This window comes from Denticeps clupeoides, chromosome 4, assembly GCF_900700375.1.
Source record: "Denticeps clupeoides chromosome 4, fDenClu1.1, whole genome shotgun sequence".
NCBI lineage: Eukaryota > Metazoa > Chordata > Actinopteri > Clupeiformes > Denticipitidae > Denticeps > Denticeps clupeoides.
The window spans coordinates 24,719,276-24,742,668 of NC_041710.1; the positions used below are offsets into that span (position 1 = coordinate 24,719,276).

At 46.0% G+C, this 23,393-nt stretch overlaps 3 protein-coding genes across 5 annotated transcripts; 2 read left to right on the forward strand and 1 right to left on the reverse strand.

Moving 5' to 3' along the window:
• The first annotated feature begins 1,003 nt into the window (after positions 1 to 1,003).
• slc25a4 (solute carrier family 25 member 4) lies at positions 1,004 to 2,911 on the forward strand. The gene is made up of 4 exons (XM_028976962.1): positions 1,004 to 1,202; positions 1,486 to 1,972; positions 2,047 to 2,187; positions 2,309 to 2,911. The coding sequence occupies exons 1-4, from the start codon at positions 1,092 to 1,094 to the stop codon at positions 2,464 to 2,466; spliced, it is 897 nt and encodes a 298-aa protein (XP_028832795.1). The 5' UTR covers positions 1,004 to 1,091; the 3' UTR covers positions 2,467 to 2,911.
• A 259-nt stretch (positions 2,912 to 3,170) lies between these two features.
• Positions 3,171 to 8,607, reverse strand: LOC114788410 (cilia- and flagella-associated protein 97-like). Its single transcript, XM_028976959.1, has 5 exons — positions 8,471 to 8,607; positions 7,280 to 8,230; positions 6,807 to 7,114; positions 4,415 to 4,565; positions 3,171 to 3,760 (listed from the first exon to the last, which is right to left on the reverse strand). Exons 2-5 carry the CDS (start codon positions 8,220 to 8,222, stop codon positions 3,648 to 3,650), a joined length of 1,515 nt encoding a protein of 504 aa, XP_028832792.1. The 5' UTR covers positions 8,223 to 8,230; positions 8,471 to 8,607; the 3' UTR covers positions 3,171 to 3,647.
• Positions 8,608 to 10,161: 1,554 nt separating this feature from the next.
• LOC114789304 (sorting nexin-25-like) lies at positions 10,162 to 23,244 on the forward strand. 3 transcript variants are annotated; one of them, XM_028978583.1, is made up of 17 exons: positions 10,162 to 10,542; positions 10,824 to 10,905; positions 11,510 to 11,726; positions 11,817 to 11,989; positions 12,656 to 12,842; positions 13,929 to 13,999; positions 14,168 to 14,355; positions 15,366 to 15,533; positions 19,568 to 19,699; positions 20,216 to 20,356; positions 20,570 to 20,683; positions 20,767 to 20,928; positions 21,254 to 21,371; positions 21,501 to 21,567; positions 21,674 to 21,855; positions 22,019 to 22,119; positions 22,270 to 23,244. In XM_028978583.1, the coding sequence occupies exons 1-17, from the start codon at positions 10,237 to 10,239 to the stop codon at positions 22,327 to 22,329; spliced, it is 2,469 nt and encodes an 822-aa protein (XP_028834416.1). In that variant the 5' UTR covers positions 10,162 to 10,236; the 3' UTR covers positions 22,330 to 23,244. The 3 variants fall into 3 exon arrangements, with proteins under 3 accessions (XP_028834416.1, XP_028834417.1, XP_028834419.1); XM_028978584.1 differs by having other exon boundaries at positions 15,369 to 15,533; XM_028978586.1 differs by lacking the exon at positions 15,366 to 15,533.
• Positions 23,245 to 23,393: the final 149 nt, after the last annotated feature.

A 23,393-nucleotide genomic window follows, 5' to 3' on the forward strand; every position in this document is an offset into this window, starting at 1 on the left:
TTGCGTAATTATAATATATTGCACACACACACACACACACACACATTAAATGGGAGTCTGTTTGGTGGGTTGCTATGCTGATCTCAACACAAAAAGCGGCCAGAGTGAGAGATATCTCACAAACAAATGCGCGAAATTCACCGACACCTTGTTTTCCGTCGTTACGGTGACGCGCATTCAGAGGGGTACAGTATCCATGCCGCCGTTCGCTTCTTCCGCATCCTTCTCGAATGTCGCAGAAATCGCTGCACACTCATTCTGGCAGCTGTTTGTGTTGAGATCAGCATAGCAACCCACCGAACAAGCTTAATGTGTGTGTGCGTGCAATATATTGTAATTACGCAAACCCAGGTCGTTCCAATGAGTCCAATTACGTTTTGCATGACGTTACGAGACAATAATAATAATAATATAATAATAATAATATATACATTAATATAAATATATACAAAATGTTCACTCATCACTTCAGTAATGAGACATACGCCCAGGTCTGCCATGTTGACTCCTGCTGAAACAAATATACATATACCTACACACACCATAAAAAGAAATTAATTCATGCCAGCCTTTTAATTTATTCTTCATTGTAAATTCAGCCTGTTATTTCTCTATATTTTTGGGTGCAAATATAATCGAATCGAACTTGATATTTTCAAGCATGCAGATAAAAATGGTCTCATTATATCTGCTTTTAAGAACTTAAAAGAACTTAAAAACGTTAACGCGCTCCTCGCACGCGTCCTCTTTCGTCTAAAAAACCTAGAAATTAATATTTCTACACGGTTCTAAAACAGTGATACAAAGTTCAGGGAGAAACGTTGAATTTGTCCTTTAAATGCCCCCCATGTGCCCGCAAAATACCCCGGGTGGAACATGGCGCACGGGTTGAACCCTAACCCGGGATATTTATTCAGCCTCGGCGCCCGGTTCGATCCCCGGGCGGCCCGTCACTTCCACTTCTCGCGATACGCAGACGCCGTATATTAGGGGGCCGCGAGAGGTCCTGGTCCACTTGGAGGGGCGCTGGGTTTCCCTGAGGGTCCTTCGGTGGAGACTCGACCTTTTTAGACCAGAAGACACCTGCAGACATGTCGGACGCCGTCGTCAGCTTCTTGAAGGATTTTATGGCGGGTGGCATCGCCGCCGCCATCTCCAAAACCGCGGTGGCCCCCATCGAGAGAGTCAAACTTCTGCTGCAGGTACCACGACGCCTCCGCTCACTGTCCAGGGTGCTGTTTTCTTTTTTATGTTTTATTTCTCGCGTCGCCACGCAAGGTAATAAAGCGGCGTGTTTGCAGAAAGCGGTGTGGAGTTTGGGCCTAAAAATAGCCGTGGGCGCGCAACTCAATACTCCGAGGCCCGCGTGCGAGGCGTAGCGCCATGTCTGGCGCGATGACGTCACCCGACGTGCGCTCTTCCGTTTGGAGGCATCTGTGTTGTGTAGGCCGCTCTTTTCTTTTAACGCGTTTCTTCACGCCACAGGTCCAGCACGCCAGCAAACAAATCACAGCCGAGATGCAGTACAAGGGCATCATGGACTGCGTGGTCAGGATCCCCAAGGAGCAGGGCTTCATCTCCTTCTGGAGGGGCAACTTGGCCAATGTGATCAGATACTTCCCCACCCAAGCCCTCAACTTTGCCTTCAAAGACAAGTACAAGAAGATCTTCCTGGGAGGCGTGGACCAGAAGAAGCAGTTCTGGCGCTACTTCGCCGGTAACCTGGCGTCTGGCGGCGCCGCTGGTGCCACTTCCCTCTGCTTCGTTTACCCTCTGGACTTTGCCAGAACCAGGCTTGCTGCTGATATCGGCAAAGGCGCGGCCGAGAGGGAGTTCACGGGCCTGGGTCACTGCATTGCCAAGATCTTCAAGTCCGATGGGCTCAAAGGTCTTTACCTGGGATTCAACGTGTCGGTCCAGGGTATCATCATTTACAGAGCTGCCTACTTTGGCTGCTTTGACACTGCTAAAGGTAAGAGTCCCTCCGTGTGAAGCAGTGAGTGCGGACCCAGCTTACGTAACGTTTTACGAACTCCTGTCCCGCAGGCATGCTGCCAGATCCGAAGAACACCCACATTATCGTCAGCTGGATGATCGCACAGACCGTCACCGCAGTGGCCGGCCTCATTTCATACCCGTTCGACACGGTCAGGCGTCGCATGATGATGCAGTCTGGACGCAAAGGAGGGTAATTCGGCTCCAGGAGGAGCCACGCGTCCTCACCGGCACGCTGCCCAGCGCCACAGTGTCTCATGGACGTAATATGAGGTTGTTTATTACTGTTCTGATTTTTTTTTTTCTCCTACAGCTGACATCATGTACAAGGGCACAATTGACTGCTGGAGGAAGATTATCAAGGATGAGGGTTCCAGGGCCTTCTTCAAGGGCGCTTGGTCTAACGTGCTCAGGGGCATGGGTGGCGCTTTCGTCCTGGTCTTGTATGATGAAATCAAGAAGTACACATAAACATTCTTCATCGCCTCCCACCAAAGGAAACCCTTAAAAATGTCTTAACGATGCCACAGCAGAGTGTCTCCATCTGGTTGAAGTGGTGGGGAAGATGTGTGTGTTTTTTTTGTTGTCCAGATTTCAGTGATTACAGAAGGTTTTTGGGACACGCCCACATGGTACCAAAAGCAACAAGCCCCTCCTAGTCCTCAATGTAAATATATATGCTGCCCATATGCTAGTTTCACAAAGTATATTCGACTCCCAGGATGCCTGGAGATCTACAGGACTGCATGTGGACTCTTACTCTCTTCCCATGTCCATTTGTTTCATAAAATCCTGCTGAAAGATTCATTTTCTTTCGTCCCCGTACTGCGAGTCGGTGTACAGAAGGCCAACCATTCTTGGGGTGGATCCCACCAGATATAAGACCATTTATTAAACATAAAACAAGGAATTCTTACTTTTTTTGCAGTCTTTTTTTTTTAAGAGGACAGTGCAAGCACACCTCTTTACAAGTCCATCGTTTAACCTTCACCATTGCTGGTGGCACCGTTGGCTTAATCATGATTTAATTTATTTTGTGCGCTGATAGGAGAAACAAGTTTTGAGTTTATGTGATGTGAGCAGTCCTTAACTCCTGCCTGGCACCCATGAGGGGTCAGAGTATGACAGAGGTGACAGGTGGGGACATTGTGAGATAAAAAAACATGGGAGGAGGCAAACAAAGTACGTTTATTCATAAACTGACAATAGCACTGTATAAAATATAGATTTGTCTTCGTTTACTTAATTCCAAATATCTTTTTTTTTTTATTTATTCATAATTGTATTATACACATACGACACCGCTGAACACAGGAAGCCACTATATGTAAAGCTGAACATGGAAGAAGCTAAACTCAACAAGCAGATAGGAATGGTGTTCATGCACAAATGAAGCATCTCTGTTTGTTGAACAGGGAATGAAGGCCATTGAATGCAACTTTATGATGATACACCACTGACACATTTAGTGCCACTCTGTCTCTTGGGCCAGCATTTAGTGGGGCAATTCCACCGAGCTGACTCGTACTATGAAACATCTTCATGTCATTTCATGGTTTAACAACATATTTGAAGCTCCAAATGGAATAACAGAAGTATTTAGGCCTTTTTCATATTTCTCAGAGAATGGCACGCTCACTCGTGGGCATGATCTAAGACCAGGCAGGCCGAGGTGCCGAGGCTCTGCTGAGTTTGGTAGGGGCAGGAGTGGAGCAGGCTGGTCTGCTGCGGTGGCTAGATGTGCTGCAGGGTCTGGAGCTTTTGCCTGTAAGCAGAGAGAGGTGTCAGAAATCCTTCGTCAGACGTCCCCCCCATACACACACAAAAACAACACAAATTCACACTCCCCACGAGACAAACCAAAATGTTGAGGTCGCCTACAGTACAGGCCATAAGTTTGGACACACCTTCTCATTCAATGTGTTTTCTTTATTTTCATGACCATTTACATTGGTAGATTCTCACTGAAGGCATCAAAACTATGAATGAACACATGTGGCTTTGCACACTCTTGGCATTCTCTCAATGAGCTTCAAGAGGTCGTCACCTGAAATGGTTTTCCAACAGTCTTGAAGGAGTTCAACACCAGAGGTGTTTAGCACTTGTTGGCCCCTTTGCCTTCACTCTGCGGTCCAGCTCACCCCAAACCATCTCAATTGGGTTCAGGTCTGGTGACTGTGGAGGCCAGGTCTCCACTTTTTGTTAAGTACATAACTCCACATGTGTTCATTCATAGTTTTGATGCCTTCAGTGAGAATCTACCAACGTAAATGGTCATGAAAATAAAGAAAACACATTAAATGAGAAGGTGTCCAAACTTTTGGCCTGTACTGTACATTAAATCAAACAAGATCAGCATTGAGTGATAGTGGTACTCTAGAGACGATCTTGCGTGAGAATTCCATGGATGAGGTCATACCTGGAGATGAGTAGCTGGACAGAAGTCTCTCCGAGGTTGACGGGGACACTGACGTACCAAGGTAGCTGGTCTGCCGCTGAAAGTCAGCCAGCTGCTCTGAACGAGTCATGCCAGGAGTGGGTTTCACGGACTCCAGGCGCTTTAGGAAAGCCTGTAGCCAAATGTGAAACAACATGACAACATGAATTGCATTACTGGGAATTTTACAAATGTCACTGCATTACATTCAGTACATTTATTTTTGCTATGGGACATTTTATTAAGTAACAGGCTTACATCACAGTTAATAGCTGATTCTATTCAACTTCACGATCAATGTTCAGTCAATGATCTTTAGAGGATCCTGATCCGCTCAGTGGGCTTCCATTGGCTGTCTGGCCAGATGCCATGACCTTGCCCTTATGGCAGCTGCACAGAATGTACTCCTGATCACATGCACCAATACATAAGACGGATGATCTGCTGACATACAGCAACTGAGAAATATTTCATCCCGGTACGAACGGAGCCTTCAGACGCTTTCTCTTAGCATCTGAATGCGCTCTACTGAAACTACAAATTACGGGCATCAGTGGGCCAACGTGTCACCAGCAGATGCCTCCTTCGCTTTCAGGCAGTCATCTGAAAAGGCCACAGTAAGCAAAACCAAAAGGAAAGACCTGGCACAACTAAAATTAATTCAGCACTTTTGGCCTGAAAAGTATCTAGACTGAATATCTTATATTGTACCATTTTTAGTAATACATCTGATTAAAAAGATAAACCTTCACTGAACTTTTTATGTTAATCTACACATTTTGTAATGAAAAACTAACATTTCTAATTGGTCAGTTTGCACTTTTGCATAAATGCAAGAGAAGTGCAGGGGCGGGGCGGCATAAGGCTCACAGGCAAGATAGGGTTACGGCACAAGACTAATAATAGAGGGAGAAGGAGAGAGAGAGAGCGAGAGACAGACAGTGAGAGAGAAAGGATGAACCCCAAGACATCAGGGGTACAGTCTGTACTTTCCACAGCCTCCGTGTTGCACAATGCAAGTCATCCAGTCCCTCTTTCAATTCATTTAATAGCCTGTGAAGCAGGTTCACATTTTCTTCTGATTTTCAAGACGGACTTTTCATGTAATGATCGTATCATTCGCAAAATGTATGCATGTATATTGCAGAACCCAGCACACCTTGAATATTGTGCGGTCTGTGAATATTGAATTAAGCATATTTCACATATTCTTTGAAGTCAGTCAACAGTGAAACTGGTGACATTGTCTCCCCAGTTGCATTTTTTGGCTGACCTATGGGGACTCATTTGAGAAGACGTTGGACTCGTTGGAGAATCCTCCAAAATGTCAAGCCTGGTGACAGGGCTGTGACCCCCCCCCCCCCCCCCATCCCCACTCCCTCCACCTGCTGCAGTCTGTCTGCCAAGTACAGTCTCTACTTTCACTCCAACACTTTCACCTAGAGCTGAGCAAGGGGAGGACGTCCCACTGACCAACTCCAGTCAACCCAGTGTGGGCACCGCACAGCATGGCGAGGATATGGGATCCTTTAGTGCTAAACCTGCGACAAATGGACAAACTTTTGGAAATCCACTGGAAGCAGGAAATATTGTCATAGTCATCGCCTGGCACAAGTTGACAACTGATGGATTAATGTGAAAAGTAAATGTGCCAGACAACACAGACAAAGATACGTTCAGGTTTTAAGGTGGTTTGGGGTGGTAGTAGCCTAGTGGGTAACACACTCTCCTCTGAACCAGAATCCCACTTACAACCCCAAGTGTCTCCAGGGGGACTGTCCCTGTAACTACTGATTGTAAGTCGCTCTGGATAAGGGCGTCTGACAAATGCTGTAAATGTAACAACAAGACATTACTTGCTGCATTGAGATGTAATATTTTACTGCATATTACTACAACATAAATGGAGTTTATGACATTTAGTTTAGTGTGTTGCATTTTTGTATTGTATTACAATCTGATTTTCAGCAATCTATATATTGTCCAATGAGGTATATTTTAAGGTATTACCTTTTAAAGTCTTTGGGCTGAACCAAGCCTGTGCACTATGAAAATATTTTCTGCATATGTCACTTCATTAACTATGAAGGCAATGAGTTAATATTTTCAATCATCTTTGGCACCAAAAAAAGCTAGTGTTAATGAAACAACAATATTCAGATTAACTTTTCATTGATCTAATACTAGCGCACCTAAAGACTGGGACTCCACCTACTGGACAGAAAAAAAAAAACATATCTACACAGACATTGATTTTCAGAGGCCAGCTCTGTTTCCTGTGCAGGTCAGACTATCCGAGAAATATCCATGGAGCCACTAAGTGTGAGAACGTTGTGAGAACATGAACCAGCACAACTCTTCAGGGGCAACTCACCAAGTTCTCTCTTTCAATGCGCTGCTGCTCACGCTGCCTATTGAGGGCGCTGTGGTACATGCGGATGGGAGGTGTGGTCCTCTTGGAGCTGGCCTTGCTGGACGAAATGGTGCCGCTGCTGTTGCGCGAGCGGGCCGAGGGCCGTGAAAGCTCCTTGAGAAGACGCTGGTTTTCCCGGTCAATGCGGCGCACCTCTTCGTTGGTGAAGGAGTAGTTTTTCCGGTTCCTGCTGCCGGGGACTTCCAAAAGAAGAGAGCTGTCCACCTGGCTCACCAAACTCAACAACGATCTGTCTGTGTAATGAGAAGCTGAACAACAGAGAGCACAGGATGTCATCTGAGCCGCTGGGCGCAACCCAACACTCACTGTTCCCTGATTTCACTTTTGATCTTTTGGTCAGAACGCATGCAGGTATACAATTATATGCACATCCTTTGAAAGCATCTTTAAGATGTAAGAAAATCTGTCCCTACCTTCTTGGTCGGAATCCAGTTTCTCACAAGCGCTGTCGGTTCTGACAACCAAGTCATTTGTGGCGTTCTGCTGCTTGGGTTCGGACACCACCGCTTTTGGCTCCTTCAGCGGCAGTACGCTGGGCAGCTCGAACGTCTGGTCTAGGTTGGCATCAGGGGTAGACAGCGGGGTTACATCGGTTATCGTATCATCTGACTCAAGTACTTCTGGGGCTTTGAGCTTCACTTGTTGAAAGGTTGAGGCTCGCATGGCACTTTGTCGGGGTGAGCAGGTAGCCTGGGGGTGAGGCAGCGTTTTGGTAGAAGGTTCTGGGGAGGAGTAGCAGTCCTCATCACTGCTGTAAGAGCTCTCCAGCTCAGAGGAAAGGGATGGGCAGGGACTGGATATCCTAAATGATCTCTGCTGCTTGACCCTTCTCTTACAGGGTTGGGACCCTCGCAGGCTTTCATCTTCCTCTTCGCTGCCACTCTGGTGGTATCCATCTTCAACATCAGAGTCATTTTCTACTTGTGATGACGCTCTCGAACCATCAGTAGAGCCGCTGGAAGGGGAACGTTTGCCTTTTGACCAGTCTTCACTCAAGGAGGAAAGACTAGGGGACACGTTGCTGTCTGCTACACAGTCTCTGTCTGCCACCGTCTCCTCCATATCAAGATCACATTTACTGCTCTCTTGCTCTCCATCCCTTCTGCCAGAATCATCTATTTTCATTCCATGAGCACCTTGTTCATCTCCACCCACATGCTCTGAACTAGAATCACCCTCCCACCTCTGGCCTTCTTTAGCCTTCTGTTCCACTAGTGACACCGGATAAAACGAGTCTACGTTGCCCTTGTTCTTTCCGTCATCTTCTCTGTTATTGCTTTGTTTGCCTTGATCTTCACAATCGCTGTCAAAGAAGGAGTGGTCCACCTCTCCCTCCAGCTCCCTGGGGCTGTACATACCCTCACCTTTCATCAGAGACAGCAAGAAGGCAATCAGTCGTTTAATTTATCATTTAACCACAATACAGCAATTACTTCCACATGCCAATTAGATATCTTACAAGACCAAATGTACGACATACAGCAGAATGGACGAACCTCTCTGCTGCTGTCTAGACAGGCACACGCACACACACACAGAATTGACCCCAACCAGCTAGAAAACCACGGCCACGCATTCATGTTTTTAAAAGCATGTCAACCTACCGGCTGTCCCGTTTTTATTTTATCGGCAATATGAATGCCAGTCCCTGCGCAACGGGTTACATTAGCGACGTTTACGGGCTTTATTTCACTCAAGAGACACACTTCATAGTACGGCACCCGGAATCAAGTGAGGGAAAACAACAATTCAACTTCCGTTTACTGAGCCAAAAGACTTCAAAATAAAAGTCAATTCGCAGACGCTCCTTTTCTACTATGTCCTCACCGCCTCCAAAATAAGCGATGTTTTCGATGGAAAATGTTTCAAATATATATTTTATCTTAATCTTATACGTAACTACTTTGTGCAAAACACTCCTGACTCACTGTCTCACTTCATATTGAAGATTAAATCTTCAATTTGAGATTTATGTATATTGTTATTCTGTGCAAGTCTCTTGTAAAGTCTCAATTTTCAACAATTTTGCAGATTTTCAAATAATACCTTAAACTCTTTCATATTCTGATGTAAAAAAAATTGTAAATACTTCCGAATTGATTTCTTAACCTTTCAGTTGAAATAGAATTTCAAATATAAACCCCCATTTCGTTTACTTTACTTTGACACATACCGGAAACCGTTCGCAGGCGTTGTTTGGTTAATATCGTTACGTGACTACTGTAACCCAGCAACGCCACCACCTTTCTGCATTAGCCAGAAGATGGAGCTCATCCACTTCCAAAAATGATTTTAAATATTTACATTTTTAGTTTAATATGCATGCACAAACATGAGGTCAATAATGTTGTTCCGAATACGCATTATATTAATACGCATTATAAAATATGTTTGTTTATTTATTAATGACTACTAGTCATGTTAAATGTTTTCTGGATAGTCATTTCACTAAATAAATTTGTTGCGCTAATGCAGTCGCAACATTAAGGCAAGTTTTTAGAAATGCATTCATAGGCAACTTTCAAAGGAAACATTTGATTTACAAGTATACACTACCACTTGAGACACACCCACATATTTGTGGGTATTGCACTTTTTACATTATAAAACAAAACTGAAGACGCATGATCAAAAAATAATACATGTGTGGTTAAGTAATAAACAAAAATTATATATTGCAAAAATGGATTGTACATTTGCATCTCTCCAAACCAGGGAGCTTTTGCTTTGATGGCAGCATTTCACTTGGCTTCTCTCCACCACCTTAAGTTAGACGACAGGGATGGTTTCCACACGTCCTGAAGGTTTATGCTGGATTCTTCAAAATGGCTTCATCTTAGCCTCCATAACTGCCACAGAGTAGGTGCGTCTAAACTTTGGACTGGTAGTGTAATTGACTGTAATTTCCATACATGAACATTTAATTCGCAAGAACTGTATAATTAATTTTTAAAAACCAAACTTTATATTTTATTTGGCTGTTGATTTCTGGTCATATCTTAACAGTAATTTCTAAGGATTTATGAAGAAATATTTAACGTGAATTGATTTGAAGAGAATGTAGACCCACCAGGACTGTGATCTTTTGACTTCAACTGTACACGCAGTGATGACATTATTCTGCCAGTTTTCTGTGGCGACTGTTTTCCTCTGAAGATCACATACAGATACAGCCAACTGCTGAGGATACCGAGGTTAAGTAGCTCTGCAGTGATTATCTACTTGGAAAGATCAGGGGGCAACGAATCCTTAACCTACTTACCTGCTTTGCGTAATTACTGAGGTTGTAAAAATGGATCTTAACGGAACACGCTGTAGCAAATCTGGAGTTAGGTGGCTATTTCATGAACAGCAGTATAAGAGAAGTAGTATGGATGATTGTAAAAGTGAGGAGCCTGTCTCTGTGTTTTGTCGCGGGACAGTGTGGTCTACTAAACGAATTTTTATTTCAAGTGTCATGTTCGGACTCATCGCAACGATTGGTTTCCAGTGTGTTTGTGAAGAGTTGACCATCGCTTCACTTTTCCTGAAGATCGTAGTTTGCCTCTCGTTTATTTTACTTTGCTTTCTACTGGGAAGTGTGGGTTTCCTCACTGAGCAAAGTGCCATGAAGTTAAGAGATTTTGAGCCCATCAAGAATCCCGAGGACTTAATGGACTTACTGAGACAAATGACGGTAAGTGATTGGTGTTGGTTTTGCTATGAGTGGTTGGGTAATAAGCCCCATGCGTTAGTAGTCCACATCTGAGAAGCATCTCAGGTTAAGGGTCTTGCCCACGGTGGTAGTGGTGGTAGTAAGTGGGGTTTGAATCTGAGACTTTGTGGTCTTCTGGTTCATAGGCGGGTGTGTTACACACTAAATGATACCTTTATCTGATTCTGTAACCACTTCTTCTGGCTGTTCAACACATTGTTTCGAGCTGATGTTTCCTCATAAGTGCTTTAATACCTGTGCAGTTTGACTCTGTCCCGCTGCCCGAGTCTGCACAGACAAGACAAGTAGTGGTATCACCCAGTGTGGACAAGGCTCTCAAAGAAGGTAAACACCATTCCAATGAGGAAAGATGGATAGATGCATACATCTGCCATTCGATTTTTTTTTATCTATAAAATCATTATTTGATTGTTCACAGAACAAACATGGAAGTAGACACATATTAGTCCAAATAATATGTACTTTACAAGCAGCATAACAGAATGCATTACTGAATCAGCATTTGACGTGACAATTTTTTAAAAAGCTTTAAGCCAGACTCTTCTGAGGAGCTAGCTCTTCATACTTACCTGGCAGGGGAGATACTGTGATCTCTGTGCTGATCCCTGCTAATTCCCCAAATGTGGGGGGGGCCTAGCGGTTAAGGAAGAGGCCCCGAACCGGTTGCCGGTTCGAATCCCGATCCGCCAAGGTGCCACTGAGGTGCCAGTGAGCAAAGCACCGTCCCCACACACTGCTCCCCGGGCGCCTGTCATGGCTGCCCACTGCTCACTGGGTTTAAAGCAGGACACATTTCATTGTGTCACCGTGTGCTGTGATGCAGTGTATTACAATGACAATCACTTCACTTTCACTGAAAAGTTGTTCACACATTTCTCTCCCTTTTTAGGCTGATGCTGTTGTTTTCCCGTGCCCCTTCTGTCTGTAGTGTTTGACTATGCCTATAGGGACTACATTTTGCCCTGGTATGAGCGTTTAAGCAGTGATGATGTCCAGTTGTACCAGCTTCTCTTAGAGGACTTCTGGGAGGTTGTAGGACAACTGAGAGCCCGCCTGGCAGAAGCAGATGTGGTGGATGTGGTCTGCGATGATATAATGAAGGCACTGCATGCACACTTTTGCAACCTTAAAACTGCCAACACCATGTGAGAAAAGCATTTCAAATTCCAATTTGTAGGCAGGACCTGATTTGGTGTTTAGAAGCCTGATTTAACTGCTATCTGTTACCTCTCAAGGTATGAAGAGCAACCGCAGCCCTTTGCTTTGCACCCATGTCTGTCCACCCCAGAGACTGAGCAGCGTTTCCTGCGCTGCTGCACCCGAATGCTGCTGTTAGCGCTGCTGCCCACCCGGCATGCCCAGTCACACACCCTGCGCCTGGTGCTCTCTGATGTCTTCATGGTCAAAGGTGAGGCATACTAACATGTTGCCATTCTGTCTCATGGCTACGTTTCTGCACCATGTTTTCGCATGGCAGTCAGGAACTGTAGGCAGGCTACACTAACCAATGTGATGGTTACTTGAATAGACAATCATGCAAAGATTATAAGTATTAGTCATTTTTCATCGTGGGGCCACACTGAGGTGGTTAGCAAAAGTGGCCTCACATCTCACAAGTTGGAATCCTGGCTCTGACCTTGTGTGTGCAGAGTCTGCTTGCCATCCCGGTGTTGGCGTTTTTTTTCCAGGCTCTCCAGTTTCCTCCCAATGTTCAAAGTCATGCACACTAGGGGGGTTGGCAACTCTGAATAGGTGTGAGTGCATGAGTGAGGGTGAGTGAGTGAGGGTGGTAGTAGCCTAGTGGGTAACACACTCGCCTATGAACCAGAAGACCCGGGTTCGAATCCCACTTACTACCATTGTGTCCCTGAGCAAGACACTTAACCCTAAGTTGCTCCAGGGAGACTGTCCCTGTAATACTGATTGTAAGTCGCTCTGGATAAGGGCGTCTGATAAATGCTGTAAATGTAAATGAGTAGATGGTGTGAATGTGTGTGTGTCCAGTTCTATTCCAGTTATTTGAATTGCTGACATTTTATAACGTATATGAATGTATTTGTCTCGGTTTGTGTAGTGCTTAAGCCCCTTGTGGAGGTGTTGAGCGATCCAGACTACATCAATCGTATGCTGCTGTTCCAGCTGGAGCAGCGTGAGCATCAGATGGAGCTGCACAGAAAGGCGTATACCTATGCTCCTTCATATGAGGAGTTTATCAAGCTCATCAGCAATAGCAACGATGTGGACTTCCTTAAGAAGCTCAGGTCAGACTATGTATTGTGGTAATTTAAAGTCCAGGCAAATTATCCAGTCAATAAAATTAAACAATATCATAATTATTAAATGAGAACACCAACAGTATTAAAAAAATGTTAATAACCCAGTATCCCCTAAGATATAAGGATATCATGTATTTTAGTTTTAGAGCATAGTTTTAGATTAATTGTTTTATTAATTTGGCTAAAAGAATATTTCAATATTGTCTGACAAAATAGACTGACAAAAATTTAGGTAACTACAATTCAAAGGTTTGTATTTGGCATTTGTATTTTGAAATGAACATGAGAAAGAAGGCCTAAAGCTCCCCCTGCTGGCTGGGTCTCTGCAAGGTTCGTGTGATTTGAAAATTGTGGGCATGCGAGTAAAGACATTTCTGTTCTTAATTTTAAAAAATATTTTTTTCTTAACAGACATTCTCCTAATAATATTGCCTTATCTCTTTGCCTTCTATTAACAGTAGCACTGGTTAAAAACAGTGTCAATGTTTTGTTTCCCCATGTCTCCCCATTTTTTAAAGAAAACAGAAAATGTGTGAACAGCAAAGCTAAACAGGAAACAATAATAGCATCTTGACAAATCACTGAGGGTATAAAATAAAATCTTTCCATCAGGCATGTAAACTAATTTTTTTTATGGCCCAGATTTGCCCTCAAGCCTTCGGATTTACAACATGGGATTAGTTTGAGTCGCGACGCCTGAAATTGCAATTAGTCACAGGCATTTTAATATCTGCGTCTGCTTATAAAGCAGTCCTCGTGTCAAAAAAGTGCCACATATAAACCTGTCTGGTCCCTGTCATCCAAACTTGCATGACAATGGTCTGGGGCCCTTTTTTTTGTCTCCATGGCAGCGCTGTGTCTCTAGAAGATCACTACAATCTGACAGGGAAACTGGATACAGAAAGAAATGCAAAAAAAAAAAAAAAAAAAAACTGAAAATGGCTGAAAAAATATTACTTGATATTAATTACATCAAATTAATGCTGATTCATAAAAGATATATAAAGATATTGTTTTGTCCATTGCTTCAACAAGGTCTTTTGTATTAAAATGTGTAAATGTAATCCTTAGGTATGAAATCTTGCTGGAGATCTTCCAAGCCACCACCATCAACAGTCTCCCACAAGTAAAGAAGAATAAAGGTGGGCTCATCTGTGGTGGTGACCTCGCCCTTCCTTCTGAACAGGCCTTTGCTTATTTACACGGTTCATTTATAAAGATCGAAATACATCCTGGAGAAGTAAAGTCATGGCTAAGAGACTGTCTGTGTGTTCAGTATGGACATTTCCATCTGTGCTCATACTCTGCAGAAAGCAAAGGGAAGGAGAAGGCCATCAAGACAGACCTGCTGAGGGCCCGGAATATGAAGCGTTACATCAACCAGCTCACTGTAGCCAAGAAGCAGTGTGAGAAGAGGATTTGTCTGCTGGGTGGCCCCAACTACGAACAGCAGGAGGACAGCACCATGGATGACGTTGAGGTGCCGCACGTTCAAATGGTCAGTAACATTTTAACTAGGAAGTCTGTGCACGCACTTGCACCTCTCATAATAACAGATTCAATAATCGCCCAGGTAAAAAGTGTCATAATTTATACAGCACCCGTCTGGGGGGACCTCCTCACCATCGGCAGGGGAAGCATTCACCCACATGATGATTTTGCACCAGAACCCTCAACCCTCAGCAGCACTGAGATGGAGAGGGAGCAAGAGAATTTGCCAATTCAGTGTGGGGAATATGAGGAGGAAAGAAGTGGAAGGGCCATTGTAGCAGTAACCCTGGAGCTTTTTCCCCAAACGGGGGACTTACTATGTGACAAAACAAAGACGTGGACAGTACACAGGACTGATGAGGGCTAGACACAATCAGTAACACACACAAAAAGCATCAAACTCTGTCCCAGAACTCGGAACCAGAGCACCCTGAAAGGTATGACACTAATACTGTATATTGTGACCACTTCTGGTTTCATTGGAGGAACTGGACAAACAACCTACCATTTCTGGGAGTGTGTCTCATTTAAATTTACATTTACAGCATTTACCAGACGCTCTTATCCAGAGCGACTTACAACCAGTAGTTACAGGGACAGTCCCCCCTGGAGACACTCAGGGTTAAGTGTCTTGCTCAGGGACGCAATGGTAGTAAGTGGGGTTTGAACCTGGGTCTTCTGTGTTACCCACTAGGCTACTACCTCTCAACCATGCTGGACTATTCTTTTAATGCTAGAAGCTCAATACTACAGCTTTTTAAAATATAACTTTAACTTGATTATTTGATGCTTGTTGAGTGTGTTATCTTGGATGTGGTCAGTATCTTTTGGTCCTGTGCCCTCTTTGGAATCAGTATTGACTGGTGTTTTTGAGCTTGTCAACAAAACATTGAATTGCAAGCATGTAACTAGGCATCTGGCAGCACAATTTAAAAGTGAAGTGATTGTCATGGACTAGCTAGCGATTTATGTACACTCAAATCACACTCCAAATACTAGTCTCTGTTTTCTATTAAGCAGTGCCAGACCATGGAGGCCAGTGACCTGGCACAGGATCAGGGTAGCCCAGGCATCGACAAACAGGCCAGCTATGCCACCGATCGTCTACGCCAGCTCAACAGCAAGCTGCAGTACAAGCGCCAGACACTGGGCTCCATCCAGAATTCACCCAAGCCTGATAAAAAGGCACGTCCAAGGGCCGTTTCTGCCTTACCTGCATGTGCCAACACCCTCTCGCACTACACCACACTATCGGAAGCAATTCTGCTAATTGTCACTCTAAAGTGAGGAATGTCAACTAAAACTCGATTGCCTGTTGTTTTTTTTTTTTAAGCAATCGAGGAGGGGGTTTAGAGATCTGTTGCTCTCTCCTGTCATTCATTGGCTTCTTTTCCAATCCCTACATCTGTGGATGGGGACTGCTGCAATGTAATTTACAGTACACGCACAAGTCAATCATTGCTCAGTCACTTGGAGTTGTTCATGTTAAATTTTTTCAGGTGCTCAATAGGTGTCAGCAGTGGGAAGAATAGAAAATTTGCTTTTGTCAGGATTGCCTGCAGCTGGGCTCCACACCTGACTTTAATCCTGACGCCCCATAAATGCCGGAAGTTTCCGCCCATTCGGGGTCGCTGGCATTCTGTCACGTCTACGGACTTACGGGGGAAGGAAGCGCAGAGGTCTGACATGCTGGGAACGGGGTTTTATTAACAATAAACAAAGAAATACAAATAAAGACGGGCGCGGTGGCCGAAAACGAATTTAACTTAAATAAAGAACATAAACTAACCCGTAGGCGTGTGGCGATTGCCAGAACTCAAAAACACATGAAACTAAACCAGGTCAAGTTCGTGCAGAGAGTCCACGAAAATGCCAGCGACCCCGAATGGGCGGAAACTTCCGGCATTTATGGGGCGTCAGGATTAAAGTCAGGTGTGGAGCCCAGCTGCAGGCAATCCTGACAGAGCCCCCCCTCCAAGGGCTACGTCCTCGGAGCCCCAACAGTACCATCAGTGGAGGCGGCGGGGTGGACGGCGGCAACCACAGGGCTCCTGCCCTGCTGTATCCTCCCCTTGGAGGACCCGGCCCCTCGGGCTGGCTCCCCGGCGTGGTCAGGCGTGGCGGCCCCGGTCCCTCGGGCTGGCTCCCCGGCGTGGTCAGGCGTGGCGGCCCCGGTCCCTCGGGCTGGCTCCCCGGCGTGGTCAGGCGTGGCGGCCCCGGACCCTCGGCCTGGCTCCCCGGCGTGGTCCCGCTTGGCGGCCCCGGACCCTCGGCCTGGCTCCCCGGCGTGGTCCCGCATGGCGGCCCCGGACTCCCGTACCTGCACACAATAATCAGGGCCGATCCATCTGGGTACATGTGGGCCCTGTCTCCACATGTCCCCTCTGACACATCTTGTGTCACCCCCTGCACCGCGCAGGGAGATTGTCCCAGAGCCACCGGCGACGGTTCCAGGCACCCCAGGCTGGTGCCTTCTGGGACTATGCAGCCCCTCTCGCTGCCCGGCCCTGGTGCCAAGGGGGGGGCATTGCCAGACCATCCGGCTAGCCCCTTCTGCGTCCGTTGGGACAAGCAGGCCCTCTTCCTGCCTGTCCCAGCTGGGTCCTCATGCCTACCCGGGGGCTCTATGGCGCTCCACCCCTCTGGAGGCAGACGCAGGCCCATGCCTGCCCCGCCCTCCTCACTGGCTACCGGAGGACCCAGCTCCATCGCTTCCCCACCTCCCCTCCCCTCAGGAGGAGTCCCCAACCCGAACTGCACCCCCCCAAAAAATTCTTTGGGGGAGCACCCCCCCCGGCTGGACTTAGGGGTACCTTGGGGCTTGTCCACCTCGCCTTGGACCAGCACATTCGGGTCAGGAACCTCCTCCCTGGGGTTCGGCTCCGCGGCTGGGTCGCCATCTGGTGGACACAAAGAGGGGAAGTGGGGGCGACATACGGACACATATGCCACACAGACACACACAGACAGAGACAGACAGAAGAGAGGGTCGTCTGGCTCCCTCTCTGGGCTCTCCGGGACCTCCTCAGGGGGCACAGCCAGGATCTCGGGAGGAGCGACCTTCTCGTCGCCCACCAGTGCTGGGTCTTCTTGCCCCGGATCCTGACTGGCACTGGATGTGGTGGAGGGGCAGAGTTCGATCCCTGGCTCAGGCCGATCAAACTCCGCCCTCAGTCTCTGTTGGAAGTCCCGAAAACTCCTGTCTGTCTCTCCCTGCTGCCAGAGGGTTGTGCTCCAGCCCCATGCTGATCCAGTCAGACACGTGAGGATGGTAGTGATCTCGTCTGTGTCTGCTGCCCCACCGAAGGGTCCCGGGACAATTGGGCGGTCCCACACGGGGCTGGGCACGTCGCTGGAGATGGTGGTAGGTGTGTGGTGTGGAGGGGGGTGGACGTCTTCTCCAGCAGGTGTGGACGCTGGTGCTGCGCTGCCATTTTGCTGGGGAACGTCCAGGCAGAGGGAAGGCGGGTCGGCGACTGGAGCAGGAATGGAGGATTCCCTGCGAGGCAGTCCCGGCAGCGCAGTTGCTGGCTGGCGACCTCCCGTCGCCCTCTTCCACCAGCTTTCCTCACACTGCTGGGAGGGACGTGGGTCTCCACGGACCTCGTGACGCTCCTGGATGGGCGCGATGGGCGGAGCCATCCCGGCACCGACTGCCCAAACGGCGTCATCCTGGTCGTCGTCCGTGTCAACCTCGTACCCCCGGAAGTCACATGGGTCATCACGGACGCCGCGATGATCTCGGACGCGCACGCTGGGCGGAGCCATCCCGGCACCGACCGCCCACCGAAAATCCACGTCATCATCGCTTTCGTCATCCGTGTCCTCCCACCGGTGACTCCAAGGGTCGTCCACCCTGCGGACATCCTGGACCCATGGCGCGATAAGCTCCCATGGGCAGTACTCTGGCCATTCGGGCTGGAGGCTGCCCACCTCCTCGCTGGAGGAACGCCGCCGTTGTTGTTGCCGCTTCTCACCCCCCTGGAAGTGACGTGGGCCCCCACGGACCTTGCGACGATCGCAGACTGGCGCGATGGGCGGAGCCCAACTCTCGTCTCCCGTGCTCTCGTCGTCGTCCGTGTCGTCCCAGTCCACGGGGAGCCTTGCCAGCCGAGCGCAGAGTTCTTGGCTCGACATGGCGAAGATCGTGGGGGTCGCATCTTCTGCGCTCGCTGCCCACGTCACTTCCTCGCTGCTGCCGACGCCAACGTCCTCGCTCCGCCCACTCACCCGCCGACGTTGTCGCTTCCGGGTTTCGCGGAGTTTCCCGGGGGTGACGTCATCACGCGGCGCCGCGTACCACGGCTTCTCGGGGAGAAAACGCTCGACCAGAACGGGCGGCGCGTCTCTCCCCTGGCGTCCGCGTTCGCCGCGCCGGGCTGAGTCTTTCGCGGCGTTTCTTCTCCTCTGCTTTTTACCTCTGCGCTTTTGGGGGGGTCGCTGGCATTCTGTCACGTCTACGGACTTACGAGGGAAGGAAGCGCAGAGGTCTGACATGCTGGGAAGGGGTTTTATTATTAAATAAACAATACACAAATAAACAATGGCGCGGTGGCCAAAAACGGGAAATAAAAGGGAAATAACACAAACTAACCCGTAGGCGTGTGGCGATTGCCAGAACTCAAAAACACATGAAACTAAACCAGGTCAAGTTCGTGCAGAGAGTCCACGAAAATGCCAGCGACCCCGAACGGGCGGAAACTTCCGGCATTTATGGGGCGTCAGGATTAAAGTCAGGTGTGGAGCCCAGCTGCAGGCAATCCTGACAGCTTTAAGTGCTTGACTGTGGAGCTGCTGAAATGGAGCAAGTTCAAGTTGAGCTTTATCGTCATTTCAGCTACATACATGTTAGACAGAACATATTGAAACAAAACAATGCTTCTCCGGAACCTAGTGCTTCATATAACATTTAAACAAAGACACGTAATGACATAAAGTGCATCGACAAACCAGGCTACGTTAAGCGCAAAGATGCAGCCTCCCTGAACATTTGCCAGTCAGTGCATTCAAAACAGTCTTGAAGAGCAGAAATTTCTCATGCTGGCCATGTTCTCACCTGCTTCCGAGACGTCTTTTTTCTTTGATTTGCATGCGTCTTTTTTTGCGCGCTGAACCATTTTGGATCCGGAGGGAACCCAAACGGTACTGGGTAATTACAAGTCCACTGTGAGCTAGTGTATACAATAGCATCTGATATCTGTGTGTTCGTGTTCATGAAGGTAATATTTAAGATGAAGGAGGAGATTGGATGTATGGAGAAGGAGCAGTCAGACCTGCAGCTGCACATCTCCCGCACGGACCTGTGGTGCACAAATCTGGGCATGTGGAGGGCAACTGTAACCAGTGGTGAGGTATGTGAAAACACACACACACACACACACACACACACACTACTAGTCAAAACCTGGTGGAAAATGTAGAAAATTAGTTTTTCCATTAAATAAGGATATAGTTGCACTGCTGATGCACTGTACTAACGTGAATTTGGCCAGTTTCATTACTTCAGTCCGACCATTTACAACTTTACTAAAACAATTGAGAAGGGTTTCCTAATAATGAATGAAGCTTCATTATTGATCAGTCAGAAGTGGCTACAGAATCAGATGAATCTGAAACATTTTGTCTGGTGGGTAACACACGCACCTATGACCCCAAAGTCACAGTGCCATGCTTGGCTTAACGAACACAGCATTCCACTGAATAATAAGACAAATTTTTGCCGATAAAGTTCCTCTCTACATGTCAAATTTCTAAATTACCCTAAACTTCTCAACAGTGTACACAGACACACTCATCAGAGAAAGTCAGTGCTGATGAACAGTTGCTGAGCTCAGAGTAAAGGTGAGTGTTCTGTGTGTCTCCCTCAGCTGGTGGAGGAGAACGGAGAGCAGACAGTGTCGTACTGTGTGAGTGTCAGCCTTGCAGATGTAGATGATTCCACACAGAACCACTGGGAAGTGTTCCGCAAACTCTGTGAGTTCCAGGCTCTGCACAGGAAACTTGTCCAGGTAGAAAACATGAACTGTCATGAAACTCTCCAAAAATCATTTTTTTCACTGCTATAGTGTAAATATAGGTGAAGATGTGGAGATTCTCTTGTAATTGATGCACATTCCACCTTCTCCAGTTTTAAAACATATCTATGAAATATCAGTAATATGACTCAGTCAGTCATTCAGTCAAATGTATTTCAAAATGGTTTCACATCTTTTCCTTGCCAGTGTTTTCCCCTCCTGAAAAAGATACCACTGCCAGTCGTTAGTAAACTGCCTTTCAGATCAATAGATCAGAAGTTTCTGGAAAAGTCCAAAATCCAGCTCAACTACTTCCTCCAGGTATTTGACTAAAAGCTGGGCTTTCAGCTTTCACCTTTTCAGCTTGTTGTTAACAGTGATTTCCTTTTGCGTATTGTGTTCAGAAGTTGCTTTCAGATGAGTGTGTGTGTCAGTGTGAGGAAGTGTATGCATTCCTCAGTCCTTCTCCGGAGCTCCTCAAGGTTATGGAAACTCAGAAAAAGTCCACCTTCTGCCTTACCTCGTTTCTGGAAAGATTACCTGGAGACTTCTTCTCACCACCAGAGGTGAAGAATACATGCTTTCACAAACAATTAAAAGAAGACTGTAAAGGTTCATTTTACATTTACATTTACAGCATTTATCAGACACCCTTATCCAGAGCGACTTACAATCAGTAGTTACAGGGACAGCCTCCCCCTGGAGCAACTTAGGGATAAGTGTCTTGCTCAGGGACACAATGGTAGTAAGTGGGATTTGAACCTGGCTACAATCACCACACTGAACCATTTTAATGATTCAGTAATGATTCATTTGGACTGTTGGCTAAATTCACACACACACTTGCACACTGTCATTTTCATTTAAATAATATAGATCTACTGTAATCAGGAGGATACAGATGATGACAGCGATCTCTCTGACTACGGCGAGGAGCTGGATGGAAGGAAGGATGTGCTGGCTGAGCCGTTCTTCATGCTGATTGGAGAAATCTTTGAGCTTAGAGGAAGTGAGCTGATGTTGAACTTATGAACATGACATAACCATTTTTTGGCAAATTGGACTCTTTGTGATAGTGTGTGAAGACTGATTTTAAGAGAAGGACGTATCTTGTGTCTGGGATTGTTTTTTCACTCAGTGTTTAAGTGGGTCCGGAAAACACTAATCTCCCTGGTCCAGGTAACATTTGGCTGGACCATCAACAAGTGAGTATTGCCCTGATCTCTGCTGAGGATGTTGAACACACATTAATGCAAAAATACTGTGCTTCAACAAGTGTCGAGTTTGTTCGTCTACCACTGTGTTTGCAAGGCAAATCAGAGAAACTGTGAACTGGATCTTCGGCGAGCAAATGCTTGTTTGCTACATATCCGTGTTTCGTGACACTTTGTGGCCTGATGGGATAAAAGCATCTCTGAGCAACAACCAGTCCAAAGCTCAGAGGCATTATACCAGGGAACAGGCACAAAAGAAACTTCTAGACAGCATTCCAGGTATAAATTTTAAAATCTGAGCCACAGAACAGCACATTTGAGGCTATGGGCCTGAGCTTATAAGACTTTCTTTTTCCGGTTTTACCTTAAATTTTGTTGTTTCTTGAGAAGCGACAAAAAATATAAAGATTTATCTTTTATCTTATCTTACCTTATCTTACAGATGCTCTTCAGAACCTGGTTGGACAGCAGAATGCACGCTTTGGGGTCATTAGGATCTTCAATGCTCTCCAGGAGGCCAGTGCAAACAAACACCTTCTCTATGTGAGTTTTGCAGCATCTTTTGCAAATACCCAGTGCTGTCATTAAAAGGCAGCTTCTGGTAAACTAATTTCCTCATCAATATCATAATAATTGTATGGGCTTTGCAAGCTGACTGATGGATTTTGCATCACGTGTGTCCTTTGGTTCTAGGTTTTCATGGAGATACTACTGAGAGAGTTGTGTCCTGAACTGAGCATAGATATGGATTAGGGGTGACTTTTGTTAATAAAACACTTTTCTACATGAAAACTGCTATTTCACATGTGTTTGTACTGTGTGTACTACGTGCACTTGTATAATTTTAAGGAAAATAGTTCAGGATGCTTTAACAGTTGCCATTAGCTATGTTAAATATTTTTAGACAAAGATTTTAATTCTGACCTTGCTTTTTGATACTGAAACACTGAAGGCCTCCTGTCCAAGCCACAGCACTTTTATTGATTACCAAGTCTAAGCCTGTCTTGGAAACAATTTGTTCTGTTAGATAAATCTGTTAGATTTGTGCCTTGTTTTCACAGACCGTGTTTCATATCAGGCACAGTAGAATGGTGCACATTGCACACTTTGGATATTTGGAGTGTGCATTGTTCCTGATGCCCTCTACATTGCATGCTTGGGCAATGTGCCTTCAATTTTGTAAGAGCAGTCAGAAGGCTGGCAGAAAAAAAGGCTGTGAGATCACAGGAGAGATCACATTCCCAGGAAGGAACAGGAAAACACACAGGAATCTTGAAACATGGTCATGGATTCTTAGATTATAATGAGTCCCTGTGAAGTCCAAGCACATTTTACAGGCATTTTTTTTTTAATTATATATCTATTGATTATTGAATGTGTTTCCATTTAGAAATATCAGCAGCACTCTTCCAGCTGGGAGTGAGATGTGGCTGTATAACACCTTTAATAGTGTACACCTTGTTTGATTCCTGTTTTATTGTATGTGGCATGGTGTGCTTGTACATCTTTTACCATATTTTAATATGACAATGTACTCTGCATGATGTATATAAACAATATCCAATATGTGAAATAATTACAAGGCCATTAAGCCGACCTAAAGATCGTTTGGGTGTAGTATGCATATAAATACATTTGGTGACCTGATGAATAAAGCATTGTCAGTGACGGCATCTGTTCTCGAGAAATTCTTCACGAGACAATCAGTCACCTTTGTTGAAATAGATGTCTCAAATTCTGTAATTTTCAACAACAACAATAATAACAACCATGTATTATTTATTTATACATCTGAGGGTAGCTCATATTCCTTCACA

Coding starts and splice junctions, on each gene's coding strand:
- LOC114789304 (XM_028978583.1), top strand. CDS start 10,237: ATGGATGATTGTAAAAGTGAGGAGCCTGTCTCTGTGTTTTGTCGCGGG. Junction 14,356..15,365: donor AGGTGCCGCACGTTCAAATG/GTCAGTAACATT, acceptor TTTTCTATTAAG/CAGTGCCAGACCATGGAGGC. Junction 20,929..21,253: donor ACTTCTTCTCACCACCAGAG/GTGAAGAATACA, acceptor TACTGTAATCAG/GAGGATACAGATGATGACAG.
- slc25a4 (XM_028976962.1), top strand. CDS start 1,092: ATGTCGGACGCCGTCGTCAGCTTCTTGAAGGATTTTATGGCGGGTGGC. Junction 1,973..2,046: donor CTGCTTTGACACTGCTAAAG/GTAAGAGTCCCT, acceptor CCTGTCCCGCAG/GCATGCTGCCAGATCCGAAG. Junction 2,188..2,308: donor GCAGTCTGGACGCAAAGGAG/GGTAATTCGGCT, acceptor TTTCTCCTACAG/CTGACATCATGTACAAGGGC.
- LOC114788410 (XM_028976959.1), bottom strand. CDS start 8,222: ATGTACAGCCCCAGGGAGCTGGAGGGAGAGGTGGACCACTCCTTCTTT. Junction 7,115..7,279: donor ACTGGATTCCGACCAAGAAG/GTAGGGACAGAT, acceptor TCTGTTGTTCAG/CTTCTCATTACACAGACAGA. Junction 4,566..6,806: donor GCATTGAAAGAGAGAACTTG/GTGAGTTGCCCC, acceptor ATTTGGCTACAG/GCTTTCCTAAAGCGCCTGGA.